The 18493-nt window shown below is 45.6% G+C and overlaps 1 protein-coding gene across 1 annotated transcript in view; it reads right to left on the bottom strand.

Moving 5' to 3' along the window:
- Positions 1-18493, bottom strand: part of CACNA1S (calcium voltage-gated channel subunit alpha1 S) — a 100747-nt gene that overhangs the window by 16460 nt on the left and 65794 nt on the right. Inside the window, exons 22-32 of the mRNA XM_021003015.2 lie at positions 18188-18295; positions 16843-16895; positions 15822-15968; positions 14112-14313; positions 13459-13617; positions 11766-11876; positions 10544-10627; positions 3688-3744; positions 2903-3031; positions 2295-2360; positions 459-550 (exon numbers count right to left, since the gene is read on the bottom strand). Coding sequence (XP_020858674.1) covers positions 459-550; positions 2295-2360; positions 2903-3031; positions 3688-3744; positions 10544-10627; positions 11766-11876; positions 13459-13617; positions 14112-14313; positions 15822-15968; positions 16843-16895; positions 18188-18295 — 1208 coding nt within the window. The remainder of the gene's footprint in view (positions 1-458; positions 551-2294; positions 2361-2902; positions 3032-3687; positions 3745-10543; positions 10628-11765; positions 11877-13458; positions 13618-14111; positions 14314-15821; positions 15969-16842; positions 16896-18187; positions 18296-18493) is intronic.

Here is an 18493-nt window from a genome sequence, read left to right as displayed (position 1 = left end):
GTTTTAATAAATGGAAGTGTGAAGTCTTTGCCCCCAGGAGTTCCAGGCTGGGTTAGCTAGATGAACAAGGGATATAGCAGGATCATGGAGGAATAGTCCTTGTGCTTAAGTGGGAGCAGACTGGGGAGCAAAGGAAGCATTTTCCTTATCGAGGTAGCTCTTGATGCATTAGTCAGGAACGGTAAAGGGGAAGACTCCCCAAAGTATAACTAGCCCAGGCAAATGATGCTTTGCCCCAGGATGCCAGGACCCCCAGGATGGGGGGGTGTTTTCTTCCCTCAGAAGACTCACTACCTCCTTATAACCACTATCCAGGCCCTATCTCAAAGTCTTCTGCCAATTCGTAGTATTGTGTGGTACAGACAATCCCCTCCCCTTCCCAGAACCCCCTGAACCTCCCAACCTCATTCTACTGTTTTTGGCAAAAAAATCCTAGTTAAAATTCTCACAACTCCTACCTGAAGAGCAGGAGCACAGCTTGTGGGAACGTCTGGAAGTTATTATTCCTATTGATTTGGGTCCCATCCACCATGGCAATTTTCCCAAACATCTGTAGGGCAGAGAGGGCTATGGTTCCCAGGTTCAGTATGCACAGATTTCCCGATTAACCTTATTTCCTGTTCTCACCACCCAAGCTCCTCACTTTCATTACCTTCTCCCCATTTTTCCATTCTTCCCACTTTCCATACTTTCAGGCCCTGAGAACTCAAAACCCCCAAAGAAACTGTTTTAATTATTCTAAACTGGATGGACATCTTCCTCTTAACAGGTCATAAGATGAGGCTTTAAAGAACAGGATGGATGGAAGCTGGACCTGTAACTGGTGTAAGAAATAACCAGATAAGGAAACTCGTAGCAATGTGGGTAGGCACTACTTCTGAAGTTTATAGCCAGGTCCCAATTAGTGCGAAAGAATCCCTGATATGGTCTTATGCATTAAAATTTGCACTATTTGAACTTACAAAATGTGGTAATTGGTTCTAGTCTAATGCAAATATGCAGTGGGAATTTGCACAATGTGTATAGGCTTTGAGAGCTTTCCAGAGTAATGAGAGGTTAAGTGACTTGACCAGCCTTACACGGCCAGTATGTTTCAGAGGTGGGGTTTGAAACCAGGGGCTCTTTATGTGATAAAGTTTAGGCAAAAGTGCTTCTTGAAGGGTTATGCCTTTTTAAAAATGATGCTTTTCCTAATAGAGACCTCAGAAGCAGCATTTCATGTAAACTGGGAGTGTTTCAGGGTATGGACTGGTGTGTGTGTATGGTTTGCACCTCTTGGGCGTTCAAGGGTCTCCTTAAAGGATATTCTGGCCTCCAACTTGTATCTATCTATGTTTCAGGATTTCTTCTGGTTCTCTCTTGGGATCTGGGTAAACTTGTAAGGATGGCTTCTGGCCTCCTTCCTCCTCCTTTTAGAGTCATTGTTGGAACTGAAGCTGGGTGAACCTCAGCAGAGGTCGCTACTTGTTCAGGCTGGGCAAGACCAACCTCAAATGGTAGGAGTTGGTGAGGAGGAAGAAGAGGAGGCAGGGAGAGAAGGAGCAAGGATGAGGAGAGGGCCATTCTCATGCTACATAACATTGGGCAGTATGGCGTAGTGGACAGAGAGCTGGCTTTAGAGCCAAGAAGACCCAGGTTCAAACCCTACTTCAAACACATCCTGTTGGGGCAGCTAGGTGGCACAATGGATAGAGCACTGGCCCTGAAGTCAGGAGGCCCTGAGTTCTAATCTGGCCTCAGACCAAACACTTGACACTTACTAGCTGTGTGACCCTAGGCAAGTCACTTAACCCCAACTGGCTAAAAAACAAAACAAAGCAGAACAAAACAAACAAAACAAACCACATCCTGTCTATGTGACCCTGAGCAAGTCATCACCTGTCAGTGCCCCAGGCCACTCTCTAAAGCTATAAATTACAGAGAAAGTGTGGATCTGCATTGGTATAGAAGGTATTTCCTCTTCAGGACCCCCCCATAACCATTTAATCACAGGTCTGCTTAAAAAAGAAAAAACTGTAAGGAATGATGCCTGAGTCAAGAGCCTGAGCATGTTCTGTATGCAGGAGGCATAGCGCACAAGCCCCTCCTTGGCAATACCCTCCTGGGCTTTCCAGTCTCCAGCTTCTACTCCCACTCCCTCCCTTGGTCTAGCTGTCCTGATCTGGAATATTGGCAGAACAATCTTTGCTCCTCTCCATCTTCTCTTCTCAGGACAGTGTTAGGGCCTCACTCTAAGAGTAGGAGCCCCAGTCCCCTGTTTATTCCCAGGGCTCCTACCTGAGCCCATTCCTCACCTGCATTCCGATGACCGCATAGATGAAAAAAAGCATGACAATCAGCAGGGCCACGTATGGCAAAGCCTAGGGGACAATACCGGAAGAGTTAGGAGAGCAGTGTTGTGTCCCAGAATGGGGGTCCCCCCAGGGGAGAAGCTTGCTCCCCTACCCTTTCTCCTTTTTGCTCCAGACTTGGTTTCAGCAGTGTTCTAAACTCCCACTGTGGAAACTTGCTCCGCTGATAAAGGCTGGCAAGCCCTCTGGAATGACTTAGTTGCCCAGGGGCACTGAGAGGTTGGGTGAGGTGCTCATCATTACCCAGCTAGGATGTATCAGTGTCAGGGCTTGAATCCAGGACATTTTGACTCCAAGACCAGCACCCCTACTATGCTATATTGCCACAATGCCTTTCCCTTCCTCTCCCCTCTAAGGGGCTCATGGGTCTCCCACTTCCTGATGTCAACAGGTCCCCCAGTTTGGGGGACAGAAAGTTGATGCCTTTCATTTGGCTTTGATGAGCTGTCATCTCCTCAGGAACCAGGTGATGGGGGTCTCTTACCCACCCCTAATTATAGACCCCCAGAGGGCACCGAGGAGCAAATTAGGTGGAGCTGAGAGATACTCACCTGGAAAGACTTGATGAAGGTCCAGAGGAGCGTTCGGACACCCTCGCCCCGGCTCAATAGCTTTATCAGCCTCATGACTCGGAACAGGCGGAAAAAGGCGCTGGATATGCGGGCACTCTCATCAGGGTCCTGCCAGGGCAGCAGTCCCAGAAATTAGTCTAAGGAAGGAGGCTTTCTCCTTGGCTTCTGAGCCGAGGCCTCTGGAGCAGCCCCCTTGGAGCAAGGCTGATCTAGCTCTGCTTGATGGGGACTGCTTCCCTACCTCTAAGGTGAACCCACATCCCTCAGCCAGTGTCAGTATTCAAACTTCCATGGCCTCTGTGAGGAAATGTCTTTTCTCTGCTTCTCCTGTTCCAATGCTCTGACTCTATGGAATGCACTTGTGGAAATAAAAAAAAAATAACAGCCTGAGAGTCAGGGGTTCTACTGCCTCACTGCATATGCCAAGGCAAAACTATCTGTGTCTCAGTTTTCCTATCTATAAAAACTGGGGGAGGTAGTGGGTGGGAAGAGCTTCTCCAGTGAGGGTGGTTGTGTTGAGATCTCCAAATTTCACTGAGAAAGGGCCAGGAACGTTTTTGCCACCATGACTGACTCCATCACCACCACCACCACCACCACCACCACCTGCAAGGGGCTGTGCTTCCTTGCCAGGCCGCCTCTTGAGTTCCAGGACCCACCCCCATCCACTGCACTCAGTAAGGCCCAAGAAGGGCAGGAGGGGGAGGGACAGGGAAGAAGCTGCCATGCAGGGCCAGGGGCAGGCTCATGCAGTCAGGAATTACAGTATTGGCACAGCCTCCTCCCAGGCAGTACAGTCCCCCACTGGAAGCCAGGAAAGTCTGCGGAGAGAAGAAAGGAGGGGAAGGGAGAAAATCAGAGAGAAATAACATAGCGGGGAGGAAGGGAGAGATGAAGGAAAGACCCAGGGCTTGCAAAGGGGTAAGAGAGAGACAAAGACAGAGGACGACCAACTCCATTTGGGCTCTAAACCAGTAGGACCAGAGCGTTTCAAACCTGTTTCTACACGTCAAAGAGGAAAGTGTTGAGGAGAGAGAAGTGGCAGAGCTGAGGGACAGGAAGTGAGCAATCCATAGGAACCAAGTGGCAGGAGAGTTGGCTCCCTTTACTTTCATCAAGATCTATTTACATTGAATTTGAATTCTTTGTCCACTATGAGGACGATTTGGCACATATGATACTTGTGATATGGGCACTTCAGAGGGAGCCTGCTTTTTCATTTGAGGATGGATCCAGATAAATCCAGATGTTTCAGAAGGATTTGCATCTGGACCTGGACCTCATACAGCTCCCTTCAGTCAGGATGGATAGGTAGGTTCCTCACAGCATTGTACTTTCAACTGCAGAAATCTTGTCAAAGACCAAGATTTCAACGGATGCTATTTTTTTGCATCAAGAGCAGGTGGGGAGAGCACAGCCAAATCTCTATGACCCAGCCTGTCCAGAGATTGGGAGATAAGGTAGAGAAAGGGAGAGGGAATGAGGACTCAACAGCTCCTACTCCAGCTGGCCCTGGGGAGGTGGAGGCATGGGCAACTTGGGATCCGTTTGGTGGAAAGCATTTTGCATACAGGGACATGGGCTGGGGGAAGCCAACAGAGTCAAGGCTCGGTTACATGGGCATAGATTATTCATTTTACAGATTATCTGATAAAAATGAGAGAATAGAGGCACCTATTGTGTGCGTGTGTGAGGCAGCAAGGCAGAGAAATGACCTGGGAGTTTGGAAGACCTAGATTTGAGTCCTGTCTCTGACACATCCTGGTTCTATGACCATAGGCAAATCACTTAACCTCACATAGTTCTAGGCAAAGTCTAAGATCACATAGAAATTACAGAGAAGGTGCCCACCTTCACTGGTAGAACCCCCTATCTGGGAGCTCCCTTGAAGAAGGAGATCATAGGTCCTGTTCCTGTCTCTATACCCACTATGGATGAGGCCTGATGCTAGGCCCCCCAACAAACAAGGATACATAGGAAAGACAGCATTTTTAAGGCATTAATATTTGTCTATGAAACCTAGCTAACCTATGTAAACTGTACATACAATATTATACAAATGAAAGTTGTTATTTTGTATAAGCAGCCATCTGAGGCAGGGGAAGACTGCCTGGACCAAAGGGCATAGGACTCTTCATTATTTTATCACCATTATTCCTCTGCCTGAGTCCTGCCCTCCCTGGCACAAAGGTGATCCTGAATTTTCATAAACTGTCAACCGGTAAGCATTCATTAAACACCCACTATATGCCATGATCTGTGTGTGCTGTGTTCTGGACGTACGATTGTAATATGTGGAAAAATCTGTACTGCTGGGGAGCTTATATGTCAGTGTAAGGCCCAGAGAGTTCAACCAAGCTGAAAGGCTTTGAGTAGGGGACCAGCCCGGCTGAATCTGGTGAGGCTCATCATCAAAAGGTCAGCAGCCATTGGAGAAGTCTTCTGACCATGACGCAAGAAGGGAATTGAGAGCAGCTGAAATCACAGACCGTTGGAAGTATTGAAGCATTATTATTGTTGCTATTATGATTGCTGGTGCAGAGGACAGAGTGCTGGACCTGGAATCAGGAAGACCTGAGTTCAACTATGGCCTCAGACACTAACTAGCCATGTGACCCTGGCCCTCTCAATTTCTCTCGGCCTCAGTTTCCTCATCTGAAAAATGGGGATAACAGGACCCACTTCCCAGGACTGTTGTGAAGATAAAGTGAGATAATATCTATAAAGTACTTTGGAAATCTTCAAGTGCTATGTAAATGCTCACTACTATTACTCTAGACTAGTTTGGTTCCCTTCTGCCATGTACATGACTGGGTTGCCTCCCTCCGGACTCAGCTGGCTTGTGCCCAAGGAATTCAAATGAATTTTCACACGAGCCTAAGTAAACATTGTTAGGAGGAGAAATCTGCTGCTGCTAAAAAAAAGAGCTGTCTTTCAAAAATGAAATATGTAACTTTCAGAATATCTGAGCCAGTGTTCTTCTTTAATGATTAAAAAAAAATCAAGGAATGACTGTAGTTGTTGGGAAACCAAGAAGCACTTTGAGATTTTCTTCAGACCCTGCTGCTCTCCCGGAGGCCTGTGAACAGTCAAGCTAGGGGATTATTCTGGAATTTTATTTCCCCCAGAAGCTGTCTATATAAATCCCATGTGTAGAAAATTCACACACACACAAACACTTTCCCCCTCTCAAAAAAAAAAGTCCCCCTGCTCTCTAGAGAAGATACAAAAAAGCCTCAATCTGCAGTCCTACATCCTGTACCTACACATCCTGCCCAGAATCCAAGCTCTGTTATCCCCTCCAACATCCCCGCTCCACGGGGGATTCCACATGCAGCTCTGTCTGTCGGTGTGTGTTCTACACATGCTCAGTTGGACTGGAGCCCCAGCACGGGTCTGATGAACAGCAGAATAACTCAGCCGCCGAGACCCTAGAAGGCCCTTCCCTGCCTCCCACCACCCATTGCTCCCTCACCTGTCTCACCTTGTTCCTAGTTGCCTCTATGGCCCTAAGGCTAGCCTGTGGCAGGACTTCTCATCTCATATACTTTCTCTCACACAGAGTCATAACTAACAATTTTTGTGCCCAGGGCAAGCAGCATGAATCCCACCCTCATTTCAGTCAAGTGGGGCCAATGATGGAGACCTCAGGATATTTGGAGATTGCAGCTAGGAGGGTTGGGGGAAGGTGTAGGAACTCCCCTGAGGGAAGGAAATAGGTCAGCATCCTATGGATTTCAGCACTCTGCGGAAAAGCGCTGGTTGCCCCTTCCTAAATGTAGCTCTGTTCTCATCTGACTCCAGTAATGGGCTTCCCAGCCTCAGTGGTCAAGATCCCTACGCCACACAGTCAGGCAGTTAAAACAATTTTCAAATGAGCAGAGATAAACTCAGAGGGAATCCCTATGAATATTTAAAGCCCATAGGTCTCTTCCCTGACTTCTAGGCCAAACTAGGTCTACCCTGTTACAATCTCACCAGTAATACTCCCAACCCTACCCAGAGGGGATCCTCTCCTGTTTAACTTCATTGTTACTTGGACCTGCTACGGCCCCATGAACCTGACCACATGTACTCTTCCTTCCCTGCCCAAGCTGATTTTCACCCACAATGTCATCTCTAGTTCCCTAATCCTTTCCTATCCTCTTGATTCATTAATCCTCTTCAGGATTCACTTGGTCAGTCACTTCAATGATATTCTCACTAGCTCCTTAGGATTCCTTTGACCTGTTATGCCTATATCACCACCAGAATTGGCTTTCTTTGATTCCTCTCTTAGACTGAAATGCGTTGCTAGTGGTTGTTATGAAACTATTGGGTCCATTAAAAATGCATCCCTGCTATCCTCAGCTGGGTTCTTGACAATCTATTTCTTCAACTCTAATTGGCTGTATTTTCCTTGGCAATTCCAGCCCAGTTTATCTTGTTCTCCTCACTCTTCTAAATCCACTCCTGACTTCCTTGCTCTTGGCAGAAGACTTGACCTCCTGTTTCACAGTTAGATAGGGTTATCTAACATGAGGTCCCTCAGCTTCCCTTTTCTGTGCATCAAAAACCTCTCTGTTATCACATCTCCATTTCAAAATTTCCCTCTATCTTTGTCCAATTTCCACCTTATCTCCCAACTCAGAGGAAGTGCCTTTCTTCCCTCCAAAGGCCTACTCTCCAGTCTTCTACTCTTTTAAAAAGTAGATGATTATTCGGTATCATATTTGCCTTCTTAAGGGGTGGGAGGGAGAGAATTTGGAACTCAAAATTTAAAAGAATGAATGTTAAAAACTTTTTACATGTAATTGGGAAATATTTAACAAAATAAAATATATCCAGAGGAAAAATGGATTATTATTATTATTGTTTACTTTTATATATTGTTTTTTATATATTTGTTTTATATGATTTTATATAATTTTATTATTTGTTTATACGTATATATATGTTTTCTTCTGTATCTCTATTCCTTCCCATTTCTTAAGCCATCCTTCATAATAAAGAATTTTTTTTTTTAAAGAAGAAAAAAGGGGCAGGTAGGTGACACAGTGGATAGAACACCGGCCCTGGAGTCAGGAGGACCTGAGTTCAAATCCGGGCTCAGATGCATTACACTCACTAGTTGTGTGACTCTGGGCAAGTCACTTAACCCCATTGACTAGCCAAAATAAACAAATAAGTAAATAAAATAAATAAAAGAGGGGAAAAAACCCAGCAAAATGGATCCGCATATTGAAAAAAACCTGACATCCTAAGTCATGCTTTACATCTATGGAGCTCAACCTCTGCAAAGGAGTTTTCCTCATAAGCTGTCCTCTTTTCAATGGGACTTCCATGAGGTAAGGAAGGAATCATTTATATCGCAGCTACCATGTGCCAGGTACTGTGCTAAGCACTTTTTTTAAACAAATATTATCTCATTCGATCCTCACAACAACTCTGGAAAGTAGGTGCTATTATGATCTCCATTTTACAGTTAAGGAGACTGAGGCCCCCTGCCCATGAGTCACAGGGCTGATAAGTGTCCGAGGCCAGATTTGAACTTGTTTTCTTGACTCCAGGCTCAGTGCTCTGTCCACTGTGCCCCCTAGCTGCCTCTGAGTTGCAATAAGTTACCCCTTTTCTCTCCTGCATCCCAGTTTCTAGTTCTGGTTCCTTCCTGTGTCTACAGACAGGCTCAAGCTTCCCCACTTCTGAAAAATGGTCCCTCAAGCCTGCTTCCATCCCTAAATGGCATCCTTTCTCCTTCTCACCACCAAACATCTTCCAGGGGTGGGGAACTTGCAGCCTTGAGGCCACATGTGGCCTAGTTTGGATTTGGTCAAAGGGCCACACTTGAGGACCTAGAGGGCCATATGTGGTCTCCAGGCCAAAGGTTCCCCACCCCGATAGACCTTTCATCTCTACTTCTACTTCCTTATTATCCACTTAATCATAAACTGTGGAAATTTGTTTCCATCCCTATTGAAACTTCTGTAACGATCTCTTGTTTAACAAACTCAAGAATCTGTCAGTTCTCATCCCCGTTGGTCTCTTTGTAACATTGACGTTGTAAATTATGCCTTTTTTCCTTTAAAACCCTCATTAAAAGCAACAGCAACAATCCCCATGTGGGTTCTACGCTAACCCGGTTCTCTTCCTATCTCTGACTACACCTCAGGTTTCTTCCTCCTCCCGTCCCCTAAACACTGGTATTATTATTTGCTCTCTTTTCCCCCTCCCTACTTTAATCTATCTTCCACACAGGCTGCTGAAGTGATTTTCCTCAAGCCCATATCTGGTCACATCACTCCCCTACTTAGAAAACTCTAGTGCAGGGATGGGGAACCTGAGGCCTTGAGGCCACATGTGGTCTCCCTAGGTCCTGGGGTGCAGCCTTTTGCCTGAGTCCAAGTTTTGCAGAACAAATCCTTTTATTAAGGGATTTGTTCTGTGAAGTTTGGATTCAGTCAAAGGGCCGAACTTGACCTAGAGGGCCACATGTGGCCTCTGAGGCTGGAGGTTCCCCACCCCTGCTCTAGTGGTTTCCTATTATCTCTAAGATAAAACATAAAATCCCCTATTTGCCATTTAATCACCTTCACAACCTGTCCCCAACCTACTTTCCACCTTCTTTGTGTGCCACTCCCCCTCTTGCACTCTATAGTCAAACTGGTCTTCTGTCTATTCCTCACAGGGTACTCTATCTCCCTATGCCTTTGCCTTGGCGGTTCCCAGTTTTGGGAACGCCCTCCCTCCTCACATCTGCCCTATTAGATCATAAACCTTTCTGACTTCACTCTCCTTATCACGGAGGCTACAAGTGAGTGTGGTCTGCCCCAAGCTCTTCTTAAAGATAAACTGAGGGAATTTGACTATTTGACCTCTCTTCCTCAGTTTTTCTTAACCTTTGGAAGAGCCCTTTTAAAAGGGAAAAATAGCCTGGTATAGTGAAAAGAACAATGGCCCTTAGAGCCAAGGGGTGTGGGTTCAAATGTCATCTCTGACGCTGACTACTTGTATATCTTGGGTGAAATATTTAATCTTCTCAGGTTTCAGTTTCCTCATCTGTAAAATGAGAAGGTTAGATTAGACAGCCTCTGAGTTCCTCTCCAGCCCTAGGCCCATGTTCCTATTAGTATCTGAGGATTGGGAAAATATATCACTTTTAACAAAGAATTAATAAAAGGAAGAAAAGCAGTTCAGCAAACCCAACACATTTAAGCAAGTCTACTGTGTATGCTGTATTCTGTTTCCAGAGCCCTCCACTTCTGTAATGAAGAGAAGAAGGTGTATTTTGTTTAGGGTGAAACTTCTTGGATGTTTTAATTACACAGAATTTAGTTTTTGCTCTGTAATATTCTTTTGGGATTTGTCACATACTACCTTGTATTATACAGGGTGTCCCAAAAGTCTTAGAGCAGTTTTAAGCTATATTTATTTGAGAACATGTCTTATCTCCCCCACAGGATTGTAAAGTCCTTGAGGGGGAACTTGTCTTTCCTATTTAAAAAAAAAATCCTCATTGTGCTTAACAAGACAGCATCCTTGACATAATAGTTGCCCATTAAATATCTGTGGAATCAATGAATGAATCTGCACATCTGGAAACCTTACCCTCCTTTTGGGTACCTACGATCTCCTGAAACTCACATCGATCTCACTAAGGATGACGTCGATGATGCTGCCGATGACAATCAGGAAGTCAAACACATTCCAGGGGTCCCCAAAGTAGCCCTGAGAAAGAGAGGGAGCAGGAGGAGTGAAGGGAAGAAGGGAGAGAGAAAGAGAGCAACAGAAGGGGAAGGCAGCCTGGGAGGAGAGCATCCTCTGTGGCCAGTGGGGGCCACAGACACTCACTGCTGATGCTAGGAAGAGTGTCAAGGGTCCAGACCTTGAGGGAGAGTCATGAACCAGGTCTTTCTCTAGTAGTTTCACCTCTATCACCTCATTCTAAATCAGAGACTCTAGAATGCCCCCTCACATCTGTAGTGGGAAAAGTGCTATACTGGGAGACAGGATATCTGGGTTAGAATCTTGGATCCAGCATTTACTATCTGTGGCAAAATGGGCAAGCCATTTAACTCTCTGAGCCTCAATAACTCATCTGCAAAATGGAATTATAGTACTCACACTAGATGGAATAGTAATATACTCACACACACTCACAATGTTGTTGTGGGAGAAAGCCCTTTGTCTACCATATGAGACTCTATGAACATGAATTCCCACTATGGCTATCCTGCTCTTTTCATATCTTCTCTCTCCTCTGAGCCCGAAGCAATAAGTAGGTGGAGGGCTGGTAATCAGGGTCAGAATACAGGGGGAGGTAGGAGACCCTGTGCCAGGTTATGCAGAGGAGGAGAGAAGAGGCACACAGAAAGAGTACTTCATTTCCTCTGTCACTAATGGCTACAAGTCACTTTGAGTGACTTCTTGACCTCCATGACCTGAAGGTGAGAGAAGAGCTGGGAGTAGAGGTGATAGGTGAATGAGGACATTTGCTTCCTGCTTGTTGGTTAGTAGCATCAAGAAGGAGGAGGATGAAAGGGGATATAGGTGAATGCAACCTGCAAGAGAAGGGAGTAGTGTGATGGACCTGGATCCAGGAATATCTAGGTTCAAATCCCACCTAGGACATTTGCTAGCTACACGACCTTGAGTAATCCTAGAACCTCTTTGATCTTCACTTTCCTCATCTGTGAACAGAGGAGGTTGGATTCATGACCTCTAAGGGCCCTTCCAGCTCTACATCTATGACTCTAGGTTCCTAAAAGCTAAAGTCTATGTCTCCACGTTGGGAGGGATCCCTTCTCATTTCAAACTCTGCTGCCTGCCTTGCTTCATGACCATGAACGCCACCTCCAACTCTTACCTTGGCTTTGAAGGCCATGAGCTTGAGGATCATCTCCAAGGTGAAGATGATTGTGAAGGCCACATTGAGGATATCCGAAATGTGGTTCATTTCCTCCGACTGGTTGTAATGCTATGGAAATGGAAAGGAGGGGAGGTGGAGTGGGAAGGAAGAACAAGGCAATGTGGTGGCTTTGAGCCTGTCTTCCAAAGATCCCCAGAGTGCGAGCCTTTGGAATGAGAATGTCTCCGCACCCACCTCTTCCTCCTCACTCCTTCTACCTTCCCTAAGTTCAGAGAATACAAGGGACTACTTTAATAACCACACATAGCCTTCCTCCTTTTATGCCCAGATCCCTCAAACATAGAATCCTGTGGAGACATAACACAGGGAGAACAGAAAGGAGAGGGAGAAGAGAGGCAATTTCTTCTAGCCCCTTTTTACTTTTCTTTAGATCTGCAGTCAATGGGTGAGTGGATCACAGGGCTAGACTTTGTTTTTATAATTACTCTGCAGATAACTGGGGCAGGGATGAGGGAGTGGCCCCCTTCTTCAGTAGAGTTCTGTCTAGCTGCTAAGGCAAATGAACTGGGAGTTGAGATGTCTACCTCCTAGGACCAGCACCATCACTGCCTGGCTGTGGGACATTTGGCACACTATTTCCCCATCTATGCAAAAGAGAATGATCTTGTCCCCACATTATCCAAGGGTGTTGTGAAAAGAAAGGGAATCATATTTTGTAATTCTTTTTCTGTACCCCTCCCCCATTCAGTTATAGACCTAATGGGCTTATTCTTTCTACTTTCTTTAGAGCAATGCTGAAAATTACCCCAAAGCCATTCTAGATCTACCATGATACAGTGGAAAGAACGTTGGATTAAGTCAGAGGATCTGGGTTCAAATTCCAACCCTTCCATTTATTACCAGGGTGACCTTGGGACATTCCTTCAACCTCTCTGGGCCTCAGTTTCCTCATATGTAAAATGAGGGAGTTGCATCTAAGGCTCCTTCTGATTCTAGATCTATGATCCTATCATAGGAAACATACTGGTGGGGATCCTCCTGCCCTAATAGATCTGGACAAGGACCACCTATATTCTCACTAATTTTCTTTGTCTTTTACCTCTTAAAGAATCACAATATTTGTTCCTTAAGGCTTAGAGAACTTCTTTCCTTCATCTCCCATAAAGAATGTGAATACTTTAGTATGCTCCTATTCTTGTTATAATGTTTTTACACGTACAATAACAGATATATTAGCAACATGTCAGCTTGGGCCTATAAACCCCTACAGTGCAGTGACTCACTCTGGGTAATTCCGCTTGTACAGTGCCCAGTACAGCATTTGATTGTCAATCAGTTGTTAGAGGTGTCACAGGGGTAAAGTGGGCTAACTGACCTCTGAGGTCCTCAAACAGTTGTAGGATTATTTAAGCAATGAGATGATTAATCAAAGCTTTACAATGAGTATGATAATGAAGTATCTAACTTTGGAATCCTTAGGGATACACCTGCTCTGCCAATATCAGATCCATTCCTAATTGAAGTGTTACTGAGAGGCCAACTCAATCATCCTAGGGCCAGGACCTCAGTGTGTATGTGGGAAGTCTCTTGGGCACCTTCTTTGACCCTGGAATCCTGCCCTCCCCTCTGCGCTGCCCAGGGTCCTGGCCCCTCCCTTGGAGCTGGCCAGCTGGCCTGAGGGGCCTCTTACCTGCATGCCCAGGCAGATGGTGTTGAGCATGATGAGGGCGAACATCAGGTACTCAAAGTAGGAGGAGGTGACGACGTACCACACCTTGTACTGATAGGGGTTCTTGGGGATGTAGCATCTCAGTGGGCGGGCTTTCAGGGCGTACTGCACACACTGGCGCTGAGATACACCATATCCAAGGGCATCAGAATTAAGGGGGAGGCAAGAAACCCCCCAGAGCGTGGTGGGGGTTAGACGTGCTTGTGGGGGAAAGTGCCTGATGGCGACTGTGGCCTGGTGGAGGCGCCCAGTGAGCTCAGGGGGAGTTGGACCATTCTGGTCCAAGCCTTCCACAGCAGCCTCACCCCATTGGTTATCTTGGCTCTTACCCAGTGGTGAGCTCTCTATCCACCTCCCACTCTCTATCTTGGGCCATTCATGGTGCTCCATCTAGCCAGATATCTCAGTGAATGATGTGTTGGGTGGAGCTGTGGGCCCTAAGGGCAAATGAAGACTTTGGTGCTACCCCCAAGCTAAGAGTTACTGCCTTTGTCTGGGATGGGCTCTTTCTATCAGCTGGCAAGACCCCTCCCACACCCCAATCCCACCCTACCCTCCCTTTGGGGTTGTGGGCAATGATTCCTCGATCCCACCTGGACAGGCATTGAGGGTACCTGGTTCTTGTCCAGCTCACAATTCTTGTATTCGGTCTCACCCTGCTCCTGGAAGGTTACTATGATAAAGCCCACAAAGATGTTCATCATAAAAAAGGCGATGAGGATGATGTAGATGATGAAGAAGATGGCCATCTCCACCCGGTTGTTGTAGATGGGGCCCATGTCCTCAGTATGTGTGTCAATAGCTTTGTAGAGAAGCCTACGGAAGGATGAGGGGAAGCAAGGGATAGGGAAGGCTAATTCAAGGTCAGGAAGAGCCTTGAATGCTAGGCTGATTTTGGACTTAATAGTAAGAATAATATTCGTACTATCTACAGATTGTTTTTTTTTTTTTTTTAGGCAATTGGGGTTAAGTGACTTGCCCAGGGTCACACAGCTAGTAAGTGTCAAGTGTTTGGTCTGAGATCAGATTTGAACTCAGGTCCTCCTGACTTCTGGGCCAGTGCTCTATCCACTGCACCACTTAGCTGCCCCTACAGATTGTTTTTTAATGTTTACATTTCTTTCGAATGAATGCGTTTTTAAATTTAAATTTAGGGGAAAGGGAATAAGCATTTACTAATTACCTACTGTGCGCCAAGTCTGTATTAAATGCTTTTACAGATATCATCTCATTTGATCCTCACAAAAACCTTGGGAGGCAGATGCTACTATGATCTCATTTTATGGTTGGGGAAACTGAGGCAAACAGAGGTGAAGTAACTTTCCCAGGGTCACACAACTATTACATGTCTGAAGCCAGACTTGAACTCAGGCTTCCTGACTCTAGGCCCAGGGCTCTATCTACTGTATCACCTAGTTCCTCTCCCTCCCACCCTCCATTAAAAAAGGGGGGAAAATCCTTATAACAAATATTCATATTCAAACCAAATAAATTTTCATATTAGCCATGTCCAAAAAATCACAGGGTTATTGCAGGGAAAGCTTTAAGGAACAGGAGAGTGCTATAGAGATGGGAGTCATGATGGTACTTCCATGGGCACTAAGGAGCCACGGGAGGTTTTGAGCATGGGAATGATGTGATGGGATTCACATTTACAAAAATAATGATAACCAACATTTATATAGTGCTTTCAAGCTTGTAAGATCTTCCCGTCTGTCAGCTCACTGAGCATCCCAGCTACCTTCATTATACAGATGAGGACCCTGAAGCTTAGAGAGATATGTGATTTGCTCTGGCCTCACGGCTAGTATGTGTTAGAGGTAGGATTAGAACCCAGATCTTCCTGGCTCCAACCCTAGTGGGCTGCTGTGTCTTTTGTACTAAATGGCAGCTGGCACAACGTCTTTATTATTCTATAAGGTTTCTACAGTGTCCTTTCTCAGCTCCATGCTGCCTCTTGTGGCCTGTAGCATTATAAAATGTTTCCCGTGGCATATGATTGACAGGGGTAACCTACTTATTTTACCCATGAATCCCTGGGCACTCTACTTAGTGGTTAGGTATCGTAGGTATTTTACCAACTTGCGTTGGGAAGAAGGTCCTCTAACAACGCCTTGCTCTACTTACAGTCTCTAAGTATTAAACATGTTCTCAGCGTGGGCACACACATACACACTGCTGGGTGCAACGGGTGTGCATGTGGAGGGGGTGAGTGAAAAAGGAGTATTCCAGCCACCCAAGCACCCTTCTAATGTAGCCATTACCATCCTCATTTTATATCCTCCCCCCTCCCTCCCCTGGCCTTTCCCAATCCTCATACTCACTGGGGCCATCCCTCGAAGGTAGAGACAGTGAAGAGCGCCAACATGGCGTGCAGCACATTGTCAAAGTTGAAGTCATTGTGTAGCCACTCTCGAGGATATACTTGCATCTGGTTAGGGTCCCCATCTTTGTACACATAGTAATAGCCCCTGAGCAGAGGGAAGCCCAGTCCTTTGAGTGGCTTAGTTGCCTTCTTCCCTCCCCCAAAGCCCTCTTTTGGGGCTCCCTCCCCCCCAGAGAACCTCAGACTCCCCATCTCCAGAAAGTAACAGGAGTGCATAGAGCCCACAGGGATCCCCAAGTGCATGATCTTCTGATGTCATCCCCCTTGGCTGTGTGACTTTGTTACAAGGGAAGACTCTGAGAGAGAGGGAAGAGTTATTGGGAAAACAACAGCAAAGAAAATGATGATGAAGATGGACATTCCATATCTCAATCTGGAAGGCAAGTCATGGAGGGGGGAGGGGTTTCTACAGGATCATAGACTCATCGGACTTAGAATCAGAAAGAACCTTAGAGATGATCTAGTTTGACTGGGTGCCCAGGGTTGAACAGGAAGCAGAAGAGTTGAGGTGGCGGTGGGGAGGGGGGAGTATCTCCTCACTGACCCTCCTCTAGTCTTATTCTCTTACAGGATTATTAGATCATAGATTCAAGGGACCTCTGAGGCCATCTAGTCTAATGCTCCCATTTTATAGATGAAGAAAGTGTGGCCAGGGAAGTTAAGTGAATTATCCAAGGTCACACACATAAGAAACAATAAAAATTAAAGCTTGAGGTCTCTTAATTCAGATCAAAGATTCTTCTCCCAGTACCCCATTGCCTCTCATTTCTTCCTTATTTCCCTAAACCACCAGGTTTTAAGACCTTATCGGATCTTTTCCATCACCCACTGTGCCAGCATTCTTCTAGCTGACTCTGGAGTCACATTCCTGGGCAGCCCCAGGTGGAGAGCTGGGAAACCTTCATTTGATCATGCCCAAGTGGGGAGGTTCCTTCAGAAGCTGGAGGGAGGCAACTTACTTGCACTCAGCTTCCGTCATCTTAGACAAGTCATTACAGCTGTAGAACTTCCCCTGAGGTGGAGGGGGCAGAGAGAGAGAAAAAAGAGAATGTGGGGGTGGGGGAGGGAGAGAGAGAAAGAGAGAGAGAGAGAGAGAGAGAGAGAGAGAGAGAGAGAGAGAGAGAGAGAGAGAAACTGAATGAAAAAATGGGACCAGAAGGGCATCATGATATAGTAATAGTGCAGAGTTACCGCTTCTGATAACAGGGAAGTCTCCTTGCCCCTGTCACCTTCAAGAAGGTGAAAACCCTAACCTTTTGGAAGGAAGGCAGGATAGGATAGACTCTATCATCATTATAATAACAACTTAATAACATTTTCCTTGTTAATAATAACATTGTTAATATGCTATGCTATAATATAATATATGATGATATAATATAATATAATACAATATAATATAATATACTGTAATGTAATAAACATTGTTGATAATAGAATTAGGGGCAGCACTTATAGCTGACAGAATTGCTAGAGCTCAAAGGCACATCATTTATTTTATTTATTTTTAACATTTGAAAAAATACTTTGAGGTCCAAATTCTCTTCCTTCTTCTAGCACTGCTCCCTCTTCTTCCCCTGGCCCTCCTTCAGAAAGCAAGTGACACGTTATCAATTATACATGTGAAGTTTCAAAGTTTCATCAAACACCATCTAGTCTGAAGGCCATACTTGCTTCCTGTACATTTTACAAGTGAGGAGACTGAGCCCCAGAGAAGTAAAATGACTTTGCCCTAAAAGTACAGGTAATAAATGGCAGAGGGAGAATTTGAACCCAGGTTCCATGACTTCAAATCCAGTTATGGTTCTGTTGTACCACATGCTCTTACAGAGCAGGCTGGGTGCACCCTATGAGGCTCAGGCCAAGAGTAAAACATCTTGGGACTCAGGTCTTACTGCTCCTTCTCCCTCTAGAAAAGGGCAAACAGCACCATTTTTTTTTGGTGGGGGTAAAAATGCCCCACTGTCTTCAGAGACTCTGTTGTTGCCTTCCTTACTAAATATTCCCCAAATCAGATTGGCATCTTCAACAAGGAAGGACTAATTGCCCTGCATGTAGGGATTGGAGCACAGAAGGGCACCTCTTGCTTAAAAGATTTTTTTCCCCAATTAATAAGTATTTTCTCTCCCTCCCACTCCTACCCCCTGAAAAAATAAATCCTTTTAACAAGTGGACCCATATGTACAAAAATATTTATAGCCGCTCTTTATGTGATAGCAAAGAACAGGAAACTAAGTGGGTGTCCATCAATTTGAATATGGGTGAATATATGATGCCATCTGGATATGATGGTGGGCATCTTACCTTGAAGAGCTGGACTCCAATGCAGGCAAACATGAACTGCAGGAGGGTGGTGACCAAAACGATGTTGCCAATGGTCCGGATGGCCACAAATACACACTGAACTACGTGCTGAGTAATGGAGAATAGGTTAGGTGAGGACCAGCCTCATGGCTGCCAGGCTTTGAGGGAGTCCCAAGAACATAGCTGAGTGGCAAGAGAGGGGATGCCCCTGGCTGGAGGGAGAGGGACTGACAATAAGTAGACACTTCCAAGGTCCTATCATGAGTGGATGATCTAAGAAGGGCTTGAGGCAAGAACCCAGAGTGG

Source organism: Phascolarctos cinereus, unplaced genomic scaffold (assembly GCF_003287225.1).
Source record: "Phascolarctos cinereus isolate Bilbo 61053 unplaced genomic scaffold, phaCin_HiC Scaffold_5;HRSCAF=322, whole genome shotgun sequence".
In the NCBI taxonomy this organism is placed as follows: domain Eukaryota; kingdom Metazoa; phylum Chordata; class Mammalia; order Diprotodontia; family Phascolarctidae; genus Phascolarctos; species Phascolarctos cinereus.
This window is presented reverse-complemented; position numbering and strand designations above follow the sequence as displayed.